This window comes from Cnephaeus nilssonii (genome assembly GCF_951640355.1).
Source record: "Cnephaeus nilssonii genome assembly, chromosome: 18".
NCBI classification, from domain to species: Eukaryota; Metazoa; Chordata; class Mammalia; order Chiroptera; family Vespertilionidae; genus Cnephaeus; species Cnephaeus nilssonii.
In genome coordinates this window covers 29,978,592-30,006,426 of record NC_137089.1, presented here as the reverse complement: position 1 = coordinate 30,006,426, position 27,835 = coordinate 29,978,592, and the positions used below count along the sequence as shown (strand labels likewise).

At 44.7% G+C, this 27,835-nt stretch overlaps 1 protein-coding gene across 3 annotated transcripts in view; it reads right to left on the bottom strand.

The window, feature by feature from the left end:
• The window catches only part of LYN (LYN proto-oncogene, Src family tyrosine kinase), a gene marked incomplete at its 5' end in the record, with an annotated part of 99,450 nt that continues 71,615 nt past the window's right edge, over window positions 1-27,835 (bottom strand). For all 3 annotated transcript variants that reach the window (XM_079796049.1, XM_079796050.1, XM_079796051.1), the window contains 3 exons: window positions 1-1,400; window positions 5,091-5,222; window positions 8,306-8,459. In XM_079796049.1, the coding sequence (XP_079652175.1) occupies window positions 1,198-1,400; window positions 5,091-5,222; window positions 8,306-8,459 (489 nt within the window). In that variant the 3' untranslated portion in view covers window positions 1-1,197. The remainder of the gene's footprint in view (window positions 1,401-5,090; window positions 5,223-8,305; window positions 8,460-27,835) is intronic.

Genomic DNA, 27,835 nt, shown 5'->3' with positions numbered 1-27,835 from the left:
TGTTATTGGACCAGGTGTATTAAAATAAAATCAAAAATAGAAATATTAGATATATACAGGACAGCATAAGTGAAACATGTGACACAGCATTTTCCATTCAAAGCTGACAGTAGTAAGAAAAATTTAGTAAACAAAACCTCCTGCGTCCCTTGCTAGTGACTCTTCAGCGCCTCCTCAGTCGTTCGTCTCCTTCATATTCTGTATAAATAGACTCACACACATCTCACACCATTTAGAAAATCGCTGAATTATAACATAATTATAACAAACATGGAGTTTTTACTTTGAGTACAACTAACATTAATATTTGATCATTAAAATAATGTTCAGATCATTTGAAGCGATAAAGGAAATTCTTACGTTTTATAAGGCCCTATACAGTTCTGCAGAGATTAGAATTGCATTGTTCTTCCAAACTACATTGTCAATGAAAGTCTGTATATAGGAAGTTGTGGAACTGAAAAGCTGGACCATTTAGGAATAGTCCCTGTTAAGGTAGTCCTGGTAGGTCTGGGCGAGGCCCGGCAGTCGGCGAGGCCCACGTCCCTTAACTCAGCAGCTTTGCGTGACTCACCCATGACACTCCTACAGGAAAGAGACCAGAAGAGCGTGGCTGCTTCCTATCCGGGAATCTGGGCAGTCTCCCCGGACGGAAATATCGAACAGTCTCAGATTTAGGGGGAGGGCCGATCACTGAAATCTGGGAAAGGCGTTGAAGCTTCCGGCGTCACGGAAATATCTAACAGGTTGGATTAGTAATGTTTAAACAAAGAAGCTGCAGCACAGAGAACATACAGACACATGCCATGATAGGCATCGGGTTATTTTACTTTTATAGGCGAGTTTAGTTCTGCTGCCGGGTGGGATTGATTGAATTGGCCTCTGAACCTTTGAGTCGCACATCCAATTGTAAACAAGAGGCCAAAGTGGGCGCCCCTGGGGCAGAGCCGGTGTTTTCTTCTCAGAGGGCTGTATTCAGACGCGGGTCCAGCAAAGCAGGATGGCCATCTGGGAGCAGGCCCAGGGGCGGAGCCGTGGGCATCAGCCTGTGAGAAGAGGATACTTTTCCGTGTAGAGAGTGTGTCTTCCTGAGTAACGTAGCCTCACTCCAGGAAGCAGGGACGGCTGACGACCTCAGCACATGAAAACCAGCGCGCCAGGCAGCTGCCGGCCAGGGCCTCCAGGGCTCCCTGTGTTCTAAGGCTGCTGCTGATACTGGCCTTCCGTGGCCGTGTAGAAGTCATCCAGGACGCTCTGCAAGTAATCAAACGTGGGCCTCTCTTCTGCCTTCTCTTTCCAGCACATTTTCATGATCTCATAGAGCTCGTCTGGGCAGTTCTCCATGCGGGGCATCCTGTAGCCCTGTGACAGCGCGGTCATCACGTCCGCATTCGTTCTCCCTAAAACAGTGGTCGGCAAACTCATTAGTCGACAGAGCCAAATATCAACAGGACAACGATTGAAATTTCTTTTGAGAGCCAAATTTTTAAAACTTAAACTTCTTCTAACGCCACTTCTTCAAAATAGACTCGCCAAGGCCGTGGTATTTTGTGGAAGAGCCACACTCAAGGGGCCAAAGAGCCGCATGTGGCTCGCGAGCCGCAGTTTGCCGACCACGGCCCTAAAGCAAACAAACAAATGCCAGACCATTTAGAAACCTGACTGAGGAGCAAGCACTGCAGTGGTCTTGCTACCCACATCCCACGTCCATTCCCGAAGCCAGCTCCAGAGGCTGTTAAGGTGACGAATCATGATCCCACAAATGTGTATGTTGAGATCCTATCCCATAATACTTCGGAATGTGGCTGTATTTAGAAATAAGGCCTTTAAAGAGGTCACCAAATGCATACGAGGCCTTTAGAGTGGGCCTAACCCAATGGTAACTGGTGTCCTTACAAGTAGAGAGCAGGGCACAGAGAGACGCTGGGGATGCGTGTGCACAGAGAGGCCGTGCGAGGCCAGTGGGAAGGTGGCCATCTCTGACGGAGGAGGAGCCGCAGGAGAAACCAAACCGGCCCACACCTTGGTCTCAGACTGTGGCATTGGTACGGAGGCCCTAAGAAACTGATATGAAGGTTGAGAAAATTTCCGTCAGCAACTGAAGAATATCAATTTTAGTACAAAGACGATCAAGGCAGCTTCAATTTTGCCAAAGGGAAAAGCAGGCAAATGTGGTAAGTAGAAGACAAAGCAAGTTCTCTTTCGAAACAATAGGATAATGGACTTGCCTGACCTTTTGAAATGAACTACTCAAGCCCTATCCCTCAATCTTAATTTCTTTTTGTATTTTTTCAGCTTCTACCTGTACTACATCATAAAAATCATTTGCACATACATTACCTCATACCAGTATTTCTAAAAATCAGCTTTGCATTGTATGTTTACTTAAAGAAGTCAGGGTCCTTAAGTCAGCTAAGCCAACCGATTATGTCCAAATTATCTGGAATGTGTGTATTCTCACACCCCATGAGTAAACTAGGTGTTAATTTACTGAGCTCTGAGAGGACTGAGAATGGAGGATGGCTTTTTTAAAGAATCCTCATTTTTTTAAATATATATTTTATTGATTTTTTACAGAGAGGAAGGGAGAGGGATAGAGACTTAGGAACATCGATGAGAGAGAAACACGGATCAGCTGCCTCCTGCACACCTCCTACTGGGGATGTGACTGCAACCAAGGTACATGCCCTTGACTGGAATCGAACCTGGGACCTTTCAGTCTGAAGGCCAACGCTCTATCCACTGAGCCAAACCAGTTAGGGCTGGAGGATGGCTTTTAATATGGTCAAATGTCTCACGATAGTTCAGAAGCTGAACTTGCGATCTTTGTTACTGAAAATAGTTTTAAGAAAACAATCATTTTTATAACATTTTCTTCCATTATTAAAATTGGGACAGAGGACTGAGCTCATGTAGTGATTTTGGCTACATCACATCTGTATGTTTTGCCTACTTTGTATGTACCTTATTCTGCAGAGCTATGAACTCCTCTAGAGAGGAGCCGTATTCCATGCAGAATATTTTCATGCAGAATATGCACACTGCCTGGCATATGCGGAACTCCATTCATCACAACCAATTTCCCTTCCACAGCTATCTCCTTCCCACAGCCATAGCTTTTACCACTAGTGGTCACTGGAAAGACTCTAAAAGATAGCTAGGAGATTAGGAGAAATGTCTTTTATTAGATCTGGAACACAACCTTCTTTTGAATTTAGTCTCTAAGTAGTGTTTTCCAAATTATGGGTCACCACCCATTTGGTTGTTTAGATGGTGAATTATTTTTTCTCATGTCAATTTCTGAAATGCCATCTTCAAATATTTGTGTAACTGGAATGTTCTAACTGGAACATTCTCATTGCTTGAAACCAACGGGCCAACCTGCATCACTTTCTTTACTTGGGGTTCTTCTTGTCTCCATAAACTTTGAGGCTTTGGCATTGCGTTGGCTCTTGAAACTAGCCAGGCTCACTTGAAAAACTTTCAGGGGAAATCTCTGTGTTTACTTCTACATGTTTGGGTGTCAGTCAGGGATCTTGGTGGGAGGACTAATACGCAGGATGATAGAAACAGCAGCTGGACCTGAAAACTTGGTTAGGAATATCTTTCACTTCCTTCCCGGAGAACCCCCAATGGCATAATAGGTCAGAATGTGTCCACAGAAGTGGGGCCCCCTAACCCCATAGCAGACTGTTCTTCCTTGTTCTCGTGTGTTCTCCTAATGCTGAAGAACTCTCTCAATGATGCAGAAAAAAGTCAGGCATGCTCCATCCTGCTTGGTGGTTTGACTTGATAAGAGGAATAGAAAGAAGGAAATCTGGAGTCTATCTTTTTATGTACAAGTAAACCAATAAACAAAATAAAGAAACTGAATGACGAGTCTTATGGAAGAAAGAAAGAGTGGGAAGGAGACCTCAACCAGACCCCAAGAGTCAAGCTGACACTTGGTAATTAGTCTGTTGTTAGGTCAGAGGCAGCAAACACCCGTTGGCTGGTGATCTTAAAAGGCAAGCACTTTCATATTCCATCTTTCATTCTCTAAACAAGCATTTATTGAATACTTACTATGGGTCATGAGCCAGCACTAAGCTCTGAGACATAAAAAGAAGATGAAGACAGAGACTTGTCCTCAAATGGCACACAGCCCAGTGGGGAAGATGCCCCCAGGGTAGGGAAGTGGGTGGGAGCAGGAAGGGACATCTGGAGTAGGAGCACAGGAAGGAGAAAAATGCAGCAGAGCAGAGGTTAGAAAGGACAGGGGGTTAGCGACAGGAGGTGGGAGCCCAGCAGCTCCAGCAGCCCTGACAGCTTTAAAGACCAAGGGGCCCCCTCCGTGTGCGAGAGGGAAGAAGGACCAGCTACCACGGGACCACAGTCCCCCACCCAACAACGCTTCCAAAAGGGCAAATGAGTTTCCCTGAGCACGGCTGCGACCCGGGTGAGCGTTATTTGCACAGGATGTGTTTCCTGCTCTGATTCACATAGGGCACCGAGATGCTGCGTATATCTGGTAAGAAACTGCCGGAAAAGACAAGATGCTGCAGAAAACGGTGCCATTTTTTCGAACCTCCTTTCTCTTAATAAGAACAAAGCAAAACAAAACCCCAACCACAAAATCCCCTCTAGTTTCTTTATAAATTCATATAAAAATATTATTACAGTTTTGCTTTTAAGATAGTGACGTAAGGACCACTAGCCTCATCTCCTTTTCTCCTCTTGAATTTATCCCCCCTCAAAAGAACAAGAAACAGAAACTTTAAGTCTATCTTTGATGAGCCAGGAGACACCTGCCAGCCAGAGGCAGAAGTGGTCTGAGCCAAGAGGAGGAACGTGAAACTACAGTGCCTCCCAGAAAGGGACAGCAAGACGTGTCCTCCCATCAATTGCACCTGGGAGGCTCCACACAGTTATCACACATGCAAGGTGAGGGGGGTGGCCGCAGACAGGACTGTACCTAGGGACCGCCTGGCAGGTGCTCCGTGACCTCCTGGTTCGTAGGTTGACGTTCAACCGAGCCACACCGGCCAGGTCCGCCTTAGGCCTTTTTGTCATATGCACCACTTGAATGGAAAGAGGTAAAGGAAGGATACCTGGATAAGGAATTTTCCCATAGGTGACGATTTCATACAGGAGAATTCCGAAGGACCACACATCAGACTTGATAGTGAAACAGCCAAAGTTGATTGCTTCTGGGGCGGTCCACTTGATGGGGAATTTAGCACCTAAGAGAGAAGACACAGGCGTCTTACTTGGGCCTCTGAGCGGACACAAAAAGGTGACGGCCATGTGACCCTCATAATTTCCTACTTTTGAGAAAATTACATTTTTTTTTTGAAGAGGTAGCACACACAGTACAAAATAGAGATGTTACAAAATGTTCTACTTAAAATGTCGGTCTCCCTCTTCTGTTCCCCATTTGGGCATTTCCCTGTGAAGAAGCAGAGTTTCTTGTGTCTCCTCCCAGAGATATCCTAACGAGCCCACTGTAACTATACACGCACGCGACGCAGAAGGTAAAGGCATTTCTTCTTAGCTTGTCCATTTGCCCCTCAGCGCCAGCCTCTAACGTATATACAAGGTGGGGCAAAAGTAGGTTTACAGTTATATGTGAAACACAGACTTTATTCACTATTATTTATTAGTTATTGTACTGTAAACCTACTTTTGCCCCACCCTGAATATATCTTTAGTGTTTACATTTTCTCTAATAATTAACCCAAACTATGTTTATATGGAATGTAAATACATCTTGATGTACATGTTCCTGTGGATAAAGCTCTTAAGCCTGTACCCAAAGGAACTTCAGATGCTCCTCCAGTCTTTAATGTCTCCTGATTTCCTCTGATGGAACCAAACATTATTAGGCTTTTAGAAATCGGGTAGGATGATAATCCTCCCAGCATGAGACAGTGGTGATGCTAGGCTTCTCATCAGAGGCTGGTGAGGCTAAGGGACACCCAGCCACCAGGTCACCTGAGAGGCGAACCTGGCCCGAGGCCCTCCAGGTCACCTTGAGGAAGGTAGGAGCTCAGGCTAGGGGTTTCCACCAACAACTTAACAATTTTAAAAACATGTTTGCCTTTCCATGTCTTTGCTGTATAATGTTTTTGTGGTGTCAGACCAAAATTGGGAATCAGAATAAGAATAAAAAGGACAGAAGAGAGCCTCACAGAGCAGCTCCTGTGGGTGGTGCACTCACTGTAGCACATTCCAGCCTTAACCACCCCCCCACCCCCGCCCTTGGGGCAGCAGTCCAGGTGTGGGGCGGGGAGCGGGGGTGGAGAGGAAGGGGCGGGGTGGCCATGGCTGGGGTTTGAGTCAGATTCTGCTGATCCCAGTGTGCTGTGACCCTGCAAATCACTACTGCCTTTGTGGCTTCCTGGCACCTCCACCTGTAAAATGAGGAAACAGCTGAACCCCCGCAGTTGACCTGTGTGCTTGGCTCAAGTGAATACCAATGGAAGGTAAACTGCGTTCCTGTTTGATTCTAGAACCCGAGCTCTCCGCGCCGAGCCACCTGTCTCACTCATGAGAACAGTTATTTTTGTGAGACTCTAGGCCTGTGAAATTCAACAAAACCAGTAGAGTAAATTCCAGCTCATGTATTTTGAAGCTAGATCTCCTGGGTTTGAAACCTGGCTCTACCACTTACTGTGGGACCTCAGAAGCTGCTGGACCTCTCGGTTTCCTCATCTATAAGGTGGAAATCACCATCACCATGATCTCATCATCATCATCATCATCATCATCATCATCATCATCATCACATAGGATTATTTAAAGATCAATGAGATAATGTACGAAAAGTACTTAGAATAGTGCCTGCCACGCTGCAAATACCCACTACATTTTTGCTACTATTTTTTAAACTGCATTTCTTCAAACTGTTCTCCTTCACCTGCCTTTTTGTTGAGGATAATTAAGGTCAAGATGAGTAATAAACCACCTGAGAGAACAGAGGATTGAGGCAGGAGGAAAACCACCTTAAACATGACGGAGGCAAGAGATGCTACACAAATCAAAGTGATGTTTTCCATCTGTCTGTCACCTCTGTAAGTCCTGCGGACGCTTTCCAGAAATAACACACTTGTAGCTAAAAGGAAAATAATCCTTGTTTAATAACTCTTAGGAATGTCAAGAAAGTGCTTGGCTCTTTCGGAAGAGAGAAATCACTACAAAGGTATTCACTCAATGTTTGTGAGGGAGACCTTCCGAATCCTCAGATCATCAGCGACATGGATGAGTCTTAAACAGGAAAAGCCAGTGAGACTCCAGACGTGGCCCTCCATAGAGTGATGTGCCAGGAAGTGGGAGATGTATGGCTTTCTGTGCATTTTTGAATCATGTTTACAGTATGAAATGTGGGAAAGTAAGGGAGTGTATTTTTGTAGCATTATATTTACTTCTATGTGTGTAATAATTTCCATGTTTTAATTTGCAATTAAAAGGCCAGAACATAGAATATAAAATTACTGTTGTAAACATTTTCTCTATTCAGTAAAGAACATGAACTTCATTATATGGGTGAAAAGCTTTAACCTTTTGCACTCGGATGTTGAGTGTGACTCAACACGGTTGGCATCGGTAGCAGCTCATATGTCAAATTGTATTGAATGTATCAATAATTTGAAATACAAAAAAATCCAAATAAATAAGTTTGTATGAAAAGAAACTCCAGTTTTTTTATTCTACTGCCGCGCTTTGTAAAATCTGGGGTATTTAAAAAATTAAATCCTGAGTAGAATAAAGGAATCGAGAAAAAAGCAAGCGAGTGCAAAGGGTTAACATAGACCATAAACAAAGAATCTTGACCTGACCAAATCTCTTTTAGTTTTGCTTTCCTTACTTGAAATACAAAGGATAGATAGCATTTGTAAATGTTATAAAAGTATGGTGTGGAGTTAATCAAGAGAGTAATTTTTTAAAACAAGTATTAGAATCACAAACAGCAATTATGATACATTAGAAGCCCGGTGCACAAATTCGTGCACGGGTGGGTTCCAGCCAGCCCTCCCTGATTGGGGACAATTGAGGGTGGGGCTGGCCGGGGGGAGGTGCCAGGGGCGGTTGGCTGGCCGGCCCTGCCCCCATTGAGGTCAGGGGTGGGGGGCCGGTTGGGGCTGCAGTGCACGTCAAAGCAACTGGTTGTTCTGGCATTCCGATCGCTTGGCTTTTATATATATAAATTTAGAATATTCTATCAAATGAGTTCATTTTATTAGTGGTGACTATTGTAACTGCTTTGTTAAAAACAGAGAAAAATAAAACTAAATAATAGCAATACATCCAGAGATCATTAGCATACCTTCCCTTGCTGTGTACTCGTTATCTTCAATTATTCGAGCAAGGCCAAAGTCGGCAATTTTGCACATGAGTGACTCAGAGACCAGGACGTTAGCTGCTCGCAGGTCTCGGTGAATGTAGTTCTTCCTCTCAATGTACGCCATTCCCTCTGCGATCTGAACACAAGAAGACATTCGTTTTCAATGTAGGGTAGACTATCGTAGAAGGCCATCAAGGAAAACCAAAAAATGGATGAGTTTCTGAAATCCTTTCATATACATTACTCTGATCATTGAAGTTTTTGTGGATAAATTACAATCACCATTTTGAGTCCTTTCTAAAATAACTGGCCCCAAATCTCCAGTGATGGTAATCAGGTCTCAACATGATCCTTTAAATAATAGCTACATGTCGCCATGTTTTCTAATATGTGGAGAATCTTTTTAATACCCTACTAAATTCTTGCAGGTAGATAGATGTCATTATCTGTTTTTCAAATGAGAAAACAGAGCTGGAGAAAGTGACATGCTAATACAAATAAGTTATTGGGGTATCAAGAACAGGATGGCCCTGGCCGGTGTGGCTCAGTTGGTTGAGCATCATCCCATTCACCAAGAGGTCCTCTGTTGGCGCATTCCCACCTGCCCTTTCACCTGGCCAATTCACTCTGCAGGGCTCAGCTGAGAGGTCACTTCCTTTAAGAAGCCTGGCCCAACTCCTTCTCGTTCGATGTGTGTGGTCCCAGCGCTCCCTGATCCTCACCTATGATCATGGCAGCAATGTAAACCCCTTAGCACAGGTGTAGGGCACCCACATTCCTGCCCTTGGACACTTATGTAACATTCCAATATTGTATACAAGCCGGGCCAGGAACCCAAACGAGCCAAAGTTGGCTACAATCCCAATTTGGGCCTGAAATTGCAGTTGACGGTAGCAATCAGGAACCTGGGCTGGACACTGCTGACTGACGCACACAGATATGTGCTAGTGGCCCCGAAAGAGCCTCTAAGACATGGTACCAAGGACCCACATCTCGCTCGTTCTTGGTGATGGATTTAAACCATCAGCTTGTTAAAAAAAGTGTTCTGGCCCTGGCTGGGTGGCTCGGTTGATTGGAACATCCTCCTGTCAGGACGCATATGGGAGGCAAGTGATCAATGTTCCTCTCTCCCTCTCTCTAAAATCAATAAAAATATATCCTCGAGTGAAGATGAAAAAAGAAAACTGTTTTGGGAACTTGTGAGTAAGGTTTTAATTACACCTACCCCAGTTCTGCATTTACACAAACCTAAATGTGTTTTTAAAAATGATTCTCTGAAACAACAGCAGACTTGCAACAGGCCCAGTTTATTTCAGCTTCCTTTTCCACATCATAGTCCTTTAAGGAGCTCATATTCCAAACAGTAATAGTAATATTCACCAAGACCAGGATTTAAAACACTAGCATTCACCAATTGAATAAATAATAGACATGGGAACAAAATTACAGCTTTCAGATATGACTTACTTTAAAAGTGCGCCATAAAATACTACAGCTCTCTTCTTATATAAAAACTAGAGGCCTGGTGCACGAATTCATGCACTAGTGAGGTCCCTCGGCCTGGCCTGCAGGATCGGGCCCAAACTGGCTCTCTGACATCCCCCAAGGTGTCCCGGAATGCAAGAGGGCACAGGCCAAGCTGAGGGACCCCACCGATGCACGATCAGGGCCAGGGAGGGACACAGGAAGTTGGCCAGCTGGGAGGGACCACGGGAGGGCTCCAGGGCATGTCCAGCCTGTCTCGCTCAGTCCCGATCAGCCGGACCCCAGCAGCAAGCTAACCTACCAGTCAGAGCATCTGCCCCCTGGTGGTCAATGCATGTCATAGTGAGTGGTTGAGCAGCCTTAGCATATCATTAGCATATTATGCTTTGATTGGTTGAATGGATGACCAGACACAGCATATTAGGCTTTTATTATATATGATTATTCTTTCCCTGATATGTAGGTATTGTTCTTTCTTGGTTAATTTACTTTTTTAACCTTAATTTTTTTCTTTTTTTTTGGTTGTATTTACTTTGGCTAAAGTATATCCAGTTCTACATTGTAAGAGCAGGAAGAAATCAGAAACCACTCTGGCTAATGAAATCCAAGACCAACTTTTCTTTCATGGAATACCTTCTTCCTCCCCCAAGCCACTTCATCTAATAATTGTCAGCACTGCAAACAGAGCTGTCCCAGAAAGGCATTGCACCAAGACTCAGCTGTCTCTAAGGCTTTCTTCCCATTTCCTGTTGTTCCATATCTCAGAAAGGCTGAGTCATGAAGTAGTTATATGGAGTCCCTCAGGTCTGGTGAGGAAAGGATCTGAGATTCGGGATATTGTTTTGTGCCCACAGATATTTTACATGATGATGATGACAGGTAGGCAGATGATTATAGGTAGGGAGACAGATAGGTTATTAAACACTATGTCTCCCACTACTAACTGAGCACTTATTATGCACCAGCCACTGTATTAAATCCTTTACACCCCATTCATATTTTATCTGAATAACAAATTTACTAGGTTAAGTTTTATTTTCATTGTATAGATGCAAACGAGGCTAAGATACAAGAACCTGCTGAAAGCCACGGAGTGAGGGAGAGAGCCAAAGTAATAGCAGGTGTGTCTGACCTCAATATCCACACTCTCAGCACCATGTTCCAGAATGTCACATCAGCAAGGAGCTCATTATTGGCTAGATAACTAGATGCTCCAGGAACTCACTCTCTCTCTCTCTTTAGATTTTTATTGATTTCAGAGAGGAAGGGAGAGGGAGAGAGATAGAAACATCAATGATGAGAGAGTATCATTGATCGGCTGCCTCCTACACACCCCACACTGGGGATCGAGCCTGCAACCCTGGCATGTTGCCCTGACCAGGAATCGAACCATGACCTCCTATTCTTAGGTCGATGCTCAACCACTGAGCCATGCCAGCTAGGCAGGAACTCTCATTTTTAAATCAAGAGAATACCTTTTTACTGAGAAGAGAGCAAAATCCTTTTGAAATTTTCTCCCAGAATTCATTGTTGTTAAGCCCAAAATTTCACCCCTCAGAAAAGGTATCACAAACTTTCCCCAGGTAGAGGCCAGGATATCCATCTCAGGAAATACATGCAAGTGTAGTTTAGGTTGTTTCTCTAGAACAGTGTTTTTCAACCTTTTTAAATCAATCCCTAAGGAGAAAAGTTTAAATTTTAATTAAATTTAATTTATTCTTAATAAGAGGAATTAAATACAAAGAAATAAGATTTTATCAGGTAGGTTTGAGCTTTGGAGAGCCACAAACTGTTGTACTATCCAAGATTTCCTCATTACCCAGAAACCAATTTTCATTCTCTTGGGGACAATCTTGCCCCATTTTGAATGTTTGGTCTATAAGATGCTAAATCAAATGAAGGAGATTTAAAGCCAGTTTTGCCTCAAAAAGAGGAAAATAAGATGGATGATGATATATGCTTGGCTTGGATAAGGTTAACACTGTCAGAATGAGAATAAACAAGCTAAAATTAAGCAGGATGATATTCTTTCATCCAAGTACCCTATAAGTTGTTAAAAGAGCAATAACTGTCATTCCCTTTGAAACTTTGATGGGGCTAAAAGGAAATTCCTTTCCCAGAATCACACAATAGGTTAGTTCAATGGTTTGAAAGTGATTTTGATTTCCCTTTTGTGCATTTAGTGGTAAAAATTAGTTTTAATCCTTATGCCAGTATTTCTTTTTCTTAAAATATATTTTATTGACTTTTTACAGAGAGGAAGAGAGAGGGATAGAGAGCTAGAACATTGATGAGAGAGAAACATAGATCAGTTGCCTCCTGCACACCCCCTACTGGGGATGTGCCCACAACCAAGGTACATGCCCTTGACCGGAATCAAACCTCGGACCCTTAGTCCATAGGCTGGTGCTCTATCCACTGAGCCAAACCGGTTAGGGCATGCGAGTATTTCTTAACTCTGGCTGTATACTTGGGGATCTTTCGTTTTTTTTTAATGGAATGTATTGGTGACATTGGTTAATAAAATTATATAGGTTTTATAGGTAATGCATCATCTGTATATTGTATTGTGTGTTCACCACCCCAAGTCAAGTTTCCTCCCATCGCCATTTATCCTCCCTTTACCTTCTTCTACCTCCTCCCACCCCGCTTCCCTCTGGTGATCCCCATACTGTTGTCTGTGTACCAGGGGAGCTTTTAAACAATCCCTTTACCCGGATCTCACTCCAGGGGTGGGGAACCTTTATCCTGCTAAGGACCTTTTGGATATTTATAACATCATTCGCAGGCCATACAAACTGATCAACTTAAAACATTAGCCTGCTGCCCTAGCTGGTTTGGCTCAGTAGATAGAGTAGAGCACTGGCCTGGGGACTGAAGGGTCCCAGGTTCGATTCCAGCCAAGGGCATATGCCTGGGTTGCCGGCTCTATCCCCAGTAGGGGGCGTGCAGGAGGCAGCCAATCAATGATTTTCTCTCTCTCTTCCTCTCCCTTCCTCTCTGAAATCAAATAAAAATATATTTTAAAAATTAGCCTGCTATATTTGGTCAAACATTTAAGTAACTCACCCCTAATGCCTTGGCATGGCCAGACCAAATGATTGCTTGGGCTTTATACGGCCCGAGGGCCGGACGTTCCTCACCCCTGCTAAAGCAATTAAACGTGAATCTACAGGAGAGGGGCCTCCCCGGATGATTCTCACAGGCAGCCCCAACGGAGACCCGCTCTAGGCTCTGGCAACACTCAGTGTGGCCCTCAGACCAGGAGCGGCCTTGACATCATCGAGGAGCTTGTTAGAAGGGCGGCATTTTGGATTCTGACCCTCATTTATTCTGTCAGAATCTGACTTTTAACAAGGTCTCCCGGTGCTTTGCACTTTAGGGTTTGAGAAGCACTACAGTCGATCACTTAAAAACTACACTTAAAAACTAGGATTTAAAGTTTTAGAGAGGTTGAAACAAAATCTCGATCTCAACACGTTGCCCATACACCTCCCAGGGGCTGTTGTCCGCAGAATGCTTGGGATGAGAAGTCCCAGTGCAACTCAGCTTCAGAGAAGGAGCAAGACGCGCTCAGCCAGGAGACGGAGGGACAGGTGGGCACTGGACAAGGTATAGGGCCAGGTGACAGAGGGGCTAGGAACACCGTGGCCGAAGTCCAAGTCCATCAATGGCTCAGGACATGGGTCCCTTGAGTCTCTGTCTTGCCTATAACTCAGTGAGAGCGGCTCCTTTGGCCTCACAGCTCGGAGGCAGGGGACCCTGGCGTCTCTCCTTCTATATCATGGCCCTGGGGCTGGGCCAACGTAACCTTTAGGTGTTAAATCATCTGAGGGGGTTTTCTTCATCTGGGGCCATGCCAGCATCAGGATGCCATTACCTGGGCCTCACTCCAGGGGTGGGGAACCTGGTGATGTCCAGACACGTGAAAACCTTGGCTCTCTTTCTAAACCACTTGCCGACGCTAAAGAAGTAACTGAAAATGTCTCATCTTCATGTGCCAATGCCTAACTCTGGGTTCCAGAGTCTGTGTGTGAAGCTACTGGGCATTTGAAGTCAAAAGCACCCACATTCCCTAAAATGAGAATAATCCTGTAAGGAGATGATGTGAGCCAGTTTTGCACTCCTGGTGTAAAGTGAGCTGATTTAGGTTTAGATGTGCTTTGCAGTTCTCGTGTTCTTCAGCTCAAACAGCACGACGAACATACATTTCTTAGTCCCCCTTTTTGTACCTTCAGTGGAAATATATGATGCCGACATTTTCTCCCTTTGATGGTGTGTGTGTGTGTGTGTGTGTGTGTGTGTGTGTGTGTGTACAGAGAGGAACCGCTAGGTAAGAGACTGAGCCGCTGGGATCCCAGCCTGAGCCAGTAACCCACAAGGGTTCTGGTGAAATTCAAGGTATGTAGTACCAAGCGAAAGTTCCAGGCACAGAGAAGATATTAAAAACGATGTTTCCTGCCCCCACCAGTGTGGCTCAGTGGTTGAGCTTCGACCCAGGAACCAAGAGGTTGCTGGTTTGATTCCCAATCAGGGCACATGCCTGGGTCGTGGGCTGGATCCCCAGTAGGGGGCGTGCAGGAAGCAGCCAATCCTCTCTCATCTATGTTTCTTTCTCTTTAACCCTCTCCCTTCCTCTCTCTCTAAAAATAAATAAAAACATATATTTTTTTAAAAAATGATGTTTCCTGAGTTAAAGGGCAACCTGATCTTATCAGGGGTAAATAAGCAGACTCCCAGTCTCCCCGAGAGGCCTTTCAAAGGCGCTATGTGAAGAGAAGGAGCCGGCCACCAGGTGTCTGCCATCAGCCTCTGCAAGTCCGAGAAGGGTCGGGGCTAAAAACACACGTGTGACCAAAGAGAGAAGTGAGGTATTACCGAACGTCTGACCCCAACGAGCAGGCCTGCCTCTCCCACTGCTGCTGTGAAATAGGAAGTGTCAACCCTCCCAACAGATGCACCCTCCAGGGCTCACAGCCAGTTAGGAGAAGGCACCACTTCCTCCAGGTGGAGGTGACCCAGCTGTCGTGGCTGGTGGGCAAGCTGATCGGGGATGGATTTCAGTCCCTCATCAGAACCCCAGAGGACCACTGCAGACACACTCTACATGGCAGTGTCACCAGCGTGTATCTGTTTTTCAGTATATGCATGATTTTACACACACACACACACACACACACACACACACACACACACACAAATACATATAAGCCGATGGAAAGTTTTCAGAATCCCAACATTTTGTAAAGCATTACTGCATCTGCTCCCCCTGCTCATCATTTTCAGTCACACACACACACACACACACACACACACACACACACCATGCTTATTATGGGGACAGGGTGTGGACAGAAGACAAAGTACAGAGTCCCATTTACTTTGCAAATAAGTATTTTTCCAGGGCACAAGGTCAAAAACGTGAAGTCAGACCAAAGTTTTCAGAAGCATTTAAGTTGAACTGAAGTCATTTAAGTTTAAATGGAAAGTCTGTGTTCCTATCCCCCAAATTAGCAAATGGCATGAGCAGTCTCAGCCCTGCCCGCGCTGCTGGGAGGAAGGCAAGAGCGGTCCCTCCCTCCCAAGGAACACAGCTTCGCTCACATATGTTTATTGAGGAGTGAGTTGCCAGTGACCAACTGGGGGTTCGCAGTACGGTTATGCGTGGAGCAGGAAATACCTAACAATGACAGCCTTTGGAGATATATATATATATACACACACACACACACACATACATAATCCTATCTAATAAAAGAGTAATATGCAAATTGACCCTCACTCCAACACACAAAATGGCTGCCCCCATGTGGTCAAAGATGGCTGCCCCCATGTGGACACAAGATGGCTGCCACAAGATGGCCAGCAGGGGAGCGCAGTTGGGAGGGACCAGGCCTGCAAGGGCGGGCAGTTGGGGGCAATCAAGCCTGCAGGGGAGGGCAGTTAGGGGTGACCAGGCCAGCAGAGAAGGGAAGTTGGGGGCGACCGGGCCTGCAGGGAAGGGCAGTTGGGGGGGACCCAGGCCTGCAGGGGAGGGCAGCTAGGGGCAATCAGGCTGGCAGGGGAGCAGTTAGGCATCAATCAGGCTGGTGTGCATGGTTGTGGTTAGGGGGTGATCAGGCTGGCAGGCAGAAGAAGTTAGGGGCAATCAGGAAGGCAGGCAGGCGAGCAGTTGGGAGCCAGCAGTCCTGGATTGTAAGAGGGATGTCCGACTGGATTGGGCCTAAACGGGCAGTCGGACATCCCTCGAGGGATCCCAGATTAGAGAGGGTGCAGGCTGGGCTGAGGGACACACACACCCGTGCACGAATTTCAAATTTCGTGCACCGGGCCTCTAGTATATATATATATATATATATATATACACACACACACACACACACACACACACGATAGACTTATTTTATATGCAATACAACTCTGGAGAAAAAAGTCTTCATCATGTTTTCCATACCAAGACAGAGCTCATAAATAACACCTCTTGTAAGTGACTTTTGTTGCTAGTGATGACACAGAGGTCACTCATCCTTTCCCGTTCTTCTCGGAAGCTCAACCAGAAGCCCTGAGCTACCTGTAGCCTCCCTTCCTAGGCACATGCACTTGGAGAGGTTCGCTCAGCACCCAGAGGGCTGGTTCCACCGGAGACCTGGAGGGATGCTTTGGACAAAGAACAGAATGTCTGCGGGTGGCCTTGCTCTGCAAGTCTTGCTTTAGTGTTCTTGTGCTCACCCCAATGAGGACCACTCTTCTGAGAAACTGGCGAGTAACACGCCACCTTGCCTAGTGAGTTACTTCTTATTTTAATGAGAAGAAAGCCACACTTGAGTCAGATGGCGGAGGGACTGAAGGAATGAAAGGAACCTAACTGAGGGGACTCAGTGGGAGCCCTCAAGCAAAGCTAACATCGACCCCAGGAAACTCCAGCCTAAAATGAGAAACTGGAACTGAAAACTCAACCTGCCTTAGAACTGGCTGGTTGGAAAAGATTTGTCATCTAGACAAGCCACGAGTGAAATTAAACAAGAAACCCGCCAACAGGCAGGAAAGAATAAAAATCTGTTTTTCTTGTTGCTTTACCTGTCCTATTAGGCATTGTTTATCTCATTTTCTAGATATGTATTTCCTTCCTAAACTTGGGAAATGCAGAATTCAAATAATTAATTACTTTTAAAAGCCCTAGGAAGGCTATGATATAATGCTAGTGATATTAATAAATGGTAATGAAATGAATAGCGATTGGGTGAAACCTAGAGTCTCTCTAAAGGCTTCTTAATAACAGGGAGCCCCTGAGCCCAATCGCAAACTGACTTAGGCCATTTAATGACAACAGAAAAATAGGATATAAAGAAAGTTTGTACTCCAAATACAACAGCATTTGTTCTATAGCACTTGACAGTTTTTATAGAAGCACTATCCTATCTATTAATATTCATTGATATTCATACTCCGTCCTTACACTCTTAAAATTTTTTTCTTATTGATTTTTAGAGAGAGAAGAAGGGAGAGGAAGAGAGAGAAACATTGGTACGAGAGTATCACATCTATCAGCTGCCTCCTGCACGCCCCCTCCCAGGGATCGGCCTGCAACCCAGGCATATGCCTTCACCCGGAATGGAACCTGAAACGTTTTGGTGCATGGACGAGGCTCAACCAACAGAGTCACACTGGCTAGGGCATCCCTACACTCTTTAATCCATAATTTGGATGGAGGAAGGGATGGAAGAGAGAACTCATTCCTTGCGGTGTTTGGGGGTCCAAATCTCTAAGAAATTTTGTTTTAGCTTTCTTGGGTTATTATGCCATTTATTCCTCTTTTCTAAACAAAACAATAAAGTCTATTACTTTGATGATGATGGTGGTGATGATGATAGTTACCATGCACTGGCTGATTACTTTGCCCAGGCACCTTGCTGAGCATTTATAATCCTTAAAGCAAGCCTATGAGGTAGCCAATATTAATAGTAAAGGTGAGGAAATTGAGTTTTGGAGAAGTTAAAATTTTCCCTACCATTTATGCTTTTAACCATTCATCCATACTGGCTTTTTCTTTTATAAAGAGGAACCAACAGTAGAGTGCTCACAAGTTGATGGCAGGAAAAAGGAAGGGAAAGAGAAATGAGAAAAGTAGATAATTTAAAATGTGGCCAAGTTAAAGTCTGCAGTGTGTCATTACTTCATAGCTCAAAGTTGAGGGCAGAGTTTGGCACATATGAACTTAGGGCTGGTGAGGTTTCTGTGTCTGGTCAAAACTTAATCAAACCACAGTGCCTCAGGGGGACACGATTTCCAAAGAGACAGCTTCACTGAATAATCATATTTCAATCAGTAAGTTTCATGAAATAGATTCACCTTCCTTAGCAGAAAAGGAAGAAAAATTTGTCAACTAATTTCTACAGACTTTCTCTTGCAAAAACTTACTGGACCACCACACACCCATTATAATGGCTATTATAAAAACAAACAAACAAACAAAACAAAACAGAAAATAACAAGTGTTGGTGAGAATGTGGAGAAATAGAAAACCCTTGTGCACTGTTGGTGGGAATGTAAAATGGTGCAACCACTATGGAAAACAAAGTGGGTGTTCTTAAAAAAATTAAGCATAGGATTATCATATGGCCTATCAATTTCCACTTCTCGGTATAGACCCAAAAGAATCGAAAGCAGATACTTATATGATATCTAACAGATTTTCGTACACACCTGTTCACAGAAGCATTATTCATAATAGCCAAAGGTGGAAACAACCCACGTGTCCTCCATGGATGATTAGATAAACAAAATGTGCTATATACATACAATGAAATATTATTTGGCCATAAAAAGAAATGAAATTTAAAAAAAATCTTTTTGTTTTGTTCTGTTAATTCTCACCTGAGGGTGTTTTCCTATTGATTTTTAGAGAGAGTCAAAGGGAGGGAGAGAGACAGAGACGAAGAAACATTGATGAGACATATCGATTGGTTGCATCGTGTCAGTGCCTCAACTGCCCGAGGATTGAGCCTGCAACCAAGGTATATGCCTTTGACCGGAATTGAACCTGGAGCCCTTCAATCCACGGGCCAACGCTCTATCTGCTGAGCCAAACCAGCTAGGGTATATGAAATGAAATTTTGGCACATGCATAAAACTTGAGGACATTATACCGAATGAAATAAGCAAGTCACAAAAGGACAAATACTGTATCATTCCACCCGTATGCGATACTTAGCGTAGTTAAATTCATAGAGACAGAAAGTAGAATGGTGGTTGCAAAGGCGTGGCGGGAGGGAGAATGGGGAGTTGTTAAATGGGTACAGAGTTTCAGTTTGCAAGAGGAAGAGTTCTGGAGATGGATGGTGCTGATGTTTGCATAAAAACATAAATATTCTTAATGCTGCTGAACTATGCACTTAAAAGCGGTTGAAATGGTAAATTTTATGTTATGTATATTACCACAGTTAAAAAACACAACTGCCCTGGAAGCTCCCAGCTGTAGGAGAGCAGGAGCAGAACCCGGCAAAGGCCGCTTGCTGCAGGGAGACTGGCCGGCGCTTGTCTCCCACACCTGTGTGGCTTGTGACCAAAGCAAGGGTTTGGCAGCTGCTGGTGGCTTGCTGGGTGGGAGTGGGGATACACACAGGAGCAGGACCAGATCATCGAGAAGTGGTCAAAGTTCCTCCCATATCACTTCTTCCCTGGTAAGCTGCTCCCCAATCCAACCTCAAATAAACTGGCCATGATGTGAATACATAACTAGGATTAGCAGGAAGTAGAGAGATTATCAGTGACACTTCAAAAGATAGTTGTGACTATAGATCAGAGACTTCAGAATGAGTTGACATGGGTTTATGTAACATGGGGGCAAGTGTCTTTCAGAATTTCAAGTTTTTCACTCTGCAAACTGGAGATAATAATAGTATCAACCTGGTAAGAGCCTGATGAGGTTGAAAAGAGAATACAAGAATGCTCAATGCCACTGAACTGTACACTGAAAAATGATTAAAATGGTAAATTTTATGCCATGTATATTTGGCCATAATAAAAAAAAATGCAAAAATAAATGTATCCAATTGGCTCTTTCAACTCCGTGGAGCCTGGACAGTGAAAACCAAGTAGGAAGGAGAGAGATAAGAGTAGGGTTGCCAGGTAAAATACAAGAAAACACTTCTACTAAAAACTTATTCGTAGTATATCCAAAATTCAAATATAGCTGGGTGCCCTGAATTTCTACTTGTTCAATTTGGCAACACCAGTAAGAGGCAACCGCAACTGTCAGATGAGAGATGATGGTGGGAGGCAGGAGATCTATTTTGGAAGGAGGAAGGCAACAGTTTGCTTATAAGCTGTGGGGCAGGGGGCGAAAACAAGAAACCGTTCCATTTATGTAATAATAGAAATAAGTTGTTTTCAGAGTGTGGTCAAAGTTCCTCCCATATCACTCCTTCGGACAGGGAGAAGGAGACCGAAGGAAGAGGATGGGGAGGAGCCACCAGGCCCAGACGGCAGCTGTGGAGACACAGAAAAGGGTTCAAGGAACTGGGAGTGGGGAGGAGTTCAGAACAGGGAAGGGAAACGAGGCCGAGTTTGGCTTCTACCTAAACCACTGTAACACTAAGAATGAGCCAGCCAAGTTCTCCAAGGCCTTCCTTGTGTGAAACCCAATGGCAGTTTCTGCATCTAACAGGCCCCACCTCTTCCTTCAGGTGCTATCTCCCAGGACCACGCTCCAGTGTCCCCAGCCCGGCCTTTGTCCTTGTCTGTCTCTGCCCACTCCCCAGGGTCCTGCCCTGGGCTGTCCTCTGCCTCCTTCACACATTCTCTGGTACCTCATCGCACCCCCACTGCAGTGACTGTCCACAGAGCCAGCCTCCCAGAATTCTCTGCATTTCACATTCCTCTTTCCAGCCCAGATCCCTGTATTATAACATCTGACCACCTAGGACAGCTCGATCTGGGTGTCCATGACACCTCAAACCCAGCACAATAAAATTGATTTCATCAGCTAACATCCACCGCCCCCCCTTGCAATAAACCTGATGTTCCTGATGTCAATCATTCCTTCATTCAATCCAAATATCCTAGCAGGCGTCTTTCTTCACTTTCTGTTTCTGCACATGTGCAATGGGGAGCGCTAACTTTCTTTGACCTCTTTTCTCTCCCCGGGACCCCAGGACTCTCACTGTCTCCCCTGTTATCACGTTTGTACACTGTGGCCAGGGCAATCTTCACAGCACGGACCTCATCATATCACATTCCTGCTTAGATGTTCAATTGCTCCCCATTATTCTTAGGACTAAGGAACAAACTCCCACCACCATTCACGGCTCGAGCCACACACCTGCTGCGTGGGCAACACTGGGAATCCACCTGCGAGAGAGATTTAATTCTCTCCAGACTCAGTGTGAACGCCAACAGATCTGGGTCTCATACACCAAGGTTCTCTTGGGCTTTGGGATGGGTGGTGGGGGCGGGGCGACAGGACTGGACTGGGTACTGAGAAATGTAGCTCTGAATGGAACAATTTTAGAATGAGTCCTATCTGTTTCAGGTGCATCCTATAAAGATGAGCTCTGGACTGGAACACAGACCCTCCCGTTCCTTTCCCTTCCCACCCTTCCTAGTCTCAGGTTTTAACAATAGAACAACGGCGGCGGGGGGGGGGGGGGGGGGACAAAACCACACACAAACAGCAAAAAAAAAAAAACAAAACGAAATCATAGGGGCAGAAAAGCAGAGTACCCTGCGGTTCGCCAATAGTCGAAACCCACCAGCTTCTACAACGAGCACCTGGGTGTGTGTGAGTGGGGTGGGGAGGCACAAATGCATATCACAGTCAATACAAACTGCACCCACTGACTGCGCCAAGGTGAACTAAAGCTAAGAGAGTAAAACTATAACTCCTGTGAGACCATTTGCTCAGTCTACCCATTTTTTTTGTGTGTTTTTTTTTCCAAATACATTTTTCCCATTATACAAGGCAGTGATTGCTCCTTCTACACAACGTAAGCTCACAATAGTTCCAGTTTCCTAATGTCCATGCCTACCTCTCTGTGTCTCACTTCCCATTCTTCCTACGCATCCCCATTTACACGCCCCTTGTACCCCTTTTCTGTGTCCTAGGCACCCAGTTCCTTCAAAGACTCATCCAACTCATTTCCAGGCTTGCAGGACTAACCTGGCTCTTAAGGTCACCTCCTCCAGGAAGCCAGCGCTCTTGCTGCTACCCCCCCCCCCCCCACTAGGTTCCATCTTGCTCCACACGCTCTGAAAACAGCCTGCAATACCCATCCCAGGCAGCCCTTGCCTGTTATTACCGGTCTCTCACACTAAGCCACATGCTCCTTGAGGCAGACCCGCATCTCGCTCATCCCACCGTGGGCACATGCCTGGCTGTGCTCAGTTCATATTTGTGGGCAAAAAAGAGGCAGGTATGTCAAGAGGGTGAGGGGAGCCGAGGGAAAGCAAGCCAAGTGCTAAAGATGGATCGGAAGTTACACTCTGCTGCTCCTTCAAAGTGCTTTCCTTTCCACTTTTCAATTGTGGGCGCTGGTAAAGAACTCTGCCGGATCCTGAAGGACTTCAGCTTAATTACAGCCTTTAAGGCTTCCATGATGAGTACCTCAAGAGGAAACGGTTTTGTGACGCACACCAGTGCTGACAAGCAGTTGCCACCCTGCACAAAACCATATCCAGGTAAGAGGCGGCACTGGCACACAGACCAAGGGGCCCCCATCCCCCTTTCATTCTCTGAAAGCTTCTCATTGGAGCCAGAAAGTTTTGCAGTCAAGATCGGGACAAGAATAACTTCTGCCTTATTTGCTATTTTAAACAACTAGTCATGGTTCCTCTGCTTATGCTAAACATTCCCCACCACTACCTACGAGAGAGAGAGAGAGAGAGAGAGAGAGAGAGAGAGAGAGAGAGAGAGAGGGCGGGGGGGGAAGAGATCCTATTTTATACTATTTTAAAATGGCAGTTTCCTATTCTTTCACCTTTTCACAAGGAAACTGCATATGATCCAGTCTTGCAATTCTGACAGTAACTGTAGTTTTATTTATCCTATTGTATGTTTTCATGACCAAAGTTAGAAGCCTCAGACTAAACTCATTATTTGAAATATATAAATAGAGCGCTTACACGCCTGATATCTGGGTACTACACTCATGTGATACATTTTATATTCCTTTACTTAGAGGAATGTCAAAATCTCATTTCAATGCCATCTCGATACACTCAAGATCATTAACTACAACTTGTGGGTGATGATCCACATAGATATTCCGGGTGAGAGGAACGTTTTCTAGTCATACTAGCAAACTGTGGGAGACCCAATCTGTGCCTCTCATTTCACTGATGAGGACACACCTTTCCCAGGCAGAAGCAGGTTTCCCGACTCTCAGCTCAATGCTTCCCCCACCACTAACATCACCCATAGCTCCATACAAGTGAAGTGATAGTTCTCATCCTGCAGAAAGAGAAAACCACCATGTCTATATTGAGAATGGCTCTCAAACAAGGGCTCTCAAACAAGGGCATCATCCTGATGGCTGTGTGGCCCCTTCCGCCAGAGCGGTGTCCAGCTCAGATGATATTATGGAATTAACTACTATCTCTTAAGTGCTGGCCATCTCCCCTTGAGGAGGTTCTTGTGCTTGAAAAAATTGGGTATGTGGGGCCTCACTATAGATTCAGGTATGAGAATTCCCATAGTAAGGAGTGAGATTAAACAAGAAGTGGGGAGAGGATCTGGCCTGGCTCTCCTGGGTGAAAAGCTAGCCAAGTCTGTCTCCTGGCTTCCACTTGCCACTGAAACTGATTCAGCATCTCAATGTGATTCTTCCCCCAGGTTAAGTAAATTAAATGTGATGACACTGTCAATCAAGGGTTAATATTAATATGGGTTTTGAAAATAAAGCTGTTGCCTTATTATTGGGGAGGAGCAGAATAGAGGATAGCCTTGAGCTGCAAATGAGAATGTAACTTATTTTTTAGGTTCTTTACAAATAAACAAGATAAGGAGACCCACATCGATGGTATTGGAAAATACTCGAGAAACATCCTCAGAACACCTTCCCGCCCCCCCGCCACCCCGACATTTCAGACCTGATTTACCACCAACAGACTGGTGAGTCCCAACCTAGAGTTAGTACAAGGAATTCCTAATCTATATATTGTTTTCTCAGTTAGTAGATACTATAATGAGGGAGTACTCAAAACACGCTGATGTCAAAGTCAAAGGCCTTCCTACTCAAAAAGGTTGAGAATCACATAGAGATAGACTGAGGTTTCCCTATCTTCCTTCTTTTACCAATTTCCAACTTAAATGTGGCTTTAAATGTAACACTAGGGGACAAAATGTACCTTGGGCACAATCACTATGTGATATGTCTTGGCAATGGAGACTTTTCTGGGGAAGAAAGCTGAAGATACCATTAATTCTGATAAGCAAAATACATAAAGGGGGAAAGCACATGTCAGCATAGTGTCAGATGCAAAGTGATCGTAGGAACAACTCTGATCAGGGAATGACTGTGGGGTACAGAGGAGAGAACCAGTTACCTAAAGTCAGAAGACCCAGGATCCAGTCCAGCAATTCCTCCGACCAGTTCTATAACTTTGGACAAGTCCAAGCTCACCTCCTCCTTTGTAATATGTATTAATAACAATATAAATGCTTTCAAGGCTGTGGGCTCAAATTAGATGTTGGAAGTAGAAGTGTTTTATCAACTAGAAGGAGTTAAAGAAATGTTACCCGTGTCCATGATTGTAACAGCAACTTTGGTGTTTCAGTTTTTATTGCAGTTTTACTCATATGTAATTGTCCATTTCGTCTTTGGTAATTTTTGCACTTCAGGGAAATTGCCACCAAAGAGCAAGAAATGCTTTGATTCACTTGGCCTGAACGACAAGATGTTTTATCTGACCTCCATATTGCAACTGTGAATTTCCCATTTTTCTTTTCTCTCAGTTTTATAAGTCTACCATTTTGTTTGAGCTTCTGCAGAAGTAAATTCCCACAGATTTCAACCCCTTCTCTTTCCAAGTTCATTTCTTCTCTTAGATGAGGCAAAAACTGGAAGGGAATTATGCAAAGACTCTCTGCTCTGAAAGTATCAGAGTTTCTTTGCAAAGGGGTAACTTTCCTAGTTCAGCACAAAAAAGCTCAACCTGGCTTCATTTAATACAAGAATGAGAAGCAACGGGCAAAGCTGCTATAGTTGCGATTTCCTGATCTCCATTCAGTGGAGAGGAAGGTGAGTGGGCTGATGAGTTGGAGAGTCTGGATTTCAGCTGGGCTCAGTAGAGCCTTTCAGAACATAGCCCGAGACAGGAAGTGATGAAGTCAGTTCTCACATGAACTGAAAGGCGACCATGTGCACTGACCCCACTTCCTGTCTCGATTGCCATACGGGGGGTGGTGAGGGGAAAGTAGAGCATGGGGAAGTAGGGCATGGGTACAGGGAAGAAGAGGCCAGATGGGAGACTGTGGGAAAAGTCCCAACGCTGCCTCTTACCACTGCTCCCTTATTCTTCTGGCCCTGGCGCTGGGATTAAGTAAACTGGTTTGTTTCTACTCTCCATCTCCCATTGTGAAAAACTGCTGAATTGAATTATATCCTTCATGAACATTCAATGTCCCAACTCTTTGATGAGCTTGACAATGCTAATGGAAGAAAAGTATAAACATATTATAGAGCCTACTAATTGTTTAGGGCTCAAATACCAAATGGACTTATAGAATACTTCTGCTTTACCTTATTTCCACTCTAAACAGTACAGTGGAGAAAAGGTATAGGAAAGGCTGTATTTTCCGGTATCTAGGCACCAGGTGTCTTCTTATCACCTTGGGCGAGCTTTATTAATATTTATTATTCGCATGTTTACTATGGAAAAGTGACAAAGTTAACTAGCGGCAGATGATGGAGAGGAAAAAGAGAAACAACTCAGGGATGACTTTCTTTGTATAAAGAGATCCTTTCAGAAAGGTACATGGAGAAGGAGGAGGGGTGTTGGGTTGTACCAGTCACAAAGGGAATTGCCCATATGTGTCACGGTGGGACCGGCCACTGCGTGTGGTTAACAGAAATCGGATGTGTAAGGTATGTGCTTTCAGACTGAGGTCCAGGCCCCCTCTTCATGTTATCTATATTCCAATAAGAAAAGCCACAAGCTAATAAAACAGATGATAACTAAGGGTGAGGAACAGGTGGCCCCACGAGCTCCACCTTAAGAAAAGACTGGATGAGGTTTGCACCAGGAACAAAGATGAACTCAAAAGGAGGTGGTATTTGCTTGTAAAGGAAATGCATTTCGTGCTGAACACACCTGCTTAGAGACTTCGTGGGTGCTGCTGACTGCAGACTCTCCTAATGATACCTAACACTCCATGCACTTAAACTAGATGTTTCACCAGTTCTACCCAGTCATCACTGCTAGGAAACGCTGAGGCAGATAAACAAGAGTTCATCCAGCATGAGCTGGACTCATACACTGGCTTACATGGAGGCCAGTGCTAGTGGCCTTGATTGCTCCTTGGCCGCCCCCCTGAAACCTGCAATTTGAAAGTCACGGTCAATGGCAGTCTTTGTGATAATATACCTTGCAAGCTACAAAGGCTTAGAAAACAACCTTCCCCCGCAAATATTTTCTAAGTTAGAAAAAGGTACCCTTTGTAATAACACTAGTAATTTATAAAGTTAAAGAACAGATAACAGAGGCCTTCACCTAAAACTTGACTATATCAAGATGTGTTTTGAGAAAAGCTACACAAAATCAAACACAAAATACCAATGTGATAAACTAAAGTCCTTCTCTGGGTATAGTACACACCCCAATTTGCATGATTTCTACCCTACAGAACTGTAGGCACAGATCAGACCCTTGATCCAGGGCACACTGGAACGGCTATAACCACTCAGACCCTCAGGTCACATGTCCTAGGTTTCCACATCCTTTCTCAGCCCCTTTCCCTTTCTGAGGAGCAAGTGTGATAAACCTTTACTATACTCCTTCACTCTGTCATCCAATAGGGGATGCCCAAGTCACCACCCCGGGCCGAGGGCCTCATTTAGCTGGGTCAAGTGTGACACAAGTTTATCAGACTTCTGCTTTCTCCATTTCCTGGCTCCCTATCTACATAGGATCTAGAGCTGCACCCATCCAAGTCATTTCTCCTGTTACTGCAGAGCAACGGTTTTCAAACTGTGGTCCTGAGACCCTTGGAGTCCCATAGCACCTGAGGGCCAGCTTAGAGAGTTTGAGAGGATTAAGAAGTCAAGGCTGCTGGACCCTCCCCTTCCTCCAGTTCTACCACAGCAATTTTGCTTCTTTTCATATTAGAAATTGAAGTTCCAGACGATATTTGAATCTCCTACTCAGATAAAGAACCCACTAAACTCCTCAAGTTCTGGTCAGTGAGATGAAGGCTGAGCAAAATGACTTCATCAGACACCTTTACTGTCACTCCCAAGGTGGGGACTATCACCCCCAAGGGTGACAAACTAAAGCCAAGGTCTCCTCAGCTTCCACCAACAGGCTCTGAAGTGCTGTGTCCATGCCAGCTTGTTTGATTTTTTAAAAAAATTTTATTATTGAAAGTATTACATAGGTCCTCCTTTTTTCCCCATTAAACTCTTCCAGCCCTCTCCCATCTCCCCAAGCCCTCACCGCCCCATTGTCTGAGTCCATGGGTTATGCATATATGCATACAAGTTCATTGGTTGATCTCTTCTCACCCATCCTCCCCTGCCTTCCCTCTGAGGTTCAACAGTCTTTTCATGCTTCTATGTCTCTGGGTCTATTCAGCTCCTTTGATTTGACGCTTGACAACATCTCCTTAAAGTGAGCATTCCCATTCCCATTTGATAGATGAATAAACTAACCCAAAAAGAGAAAGCACTTCCTGAAAATGGCATTGTTATTGAGTGGCAGAGACAGGACACAAACTCCAGTCTTCAGATGTGGACTCCAGTCTGCCACACACTCTATTGCAGAGTAGGTGTTGTTCCTATCTTACTTAAATGCACTCATTCATCCCTTTGATCT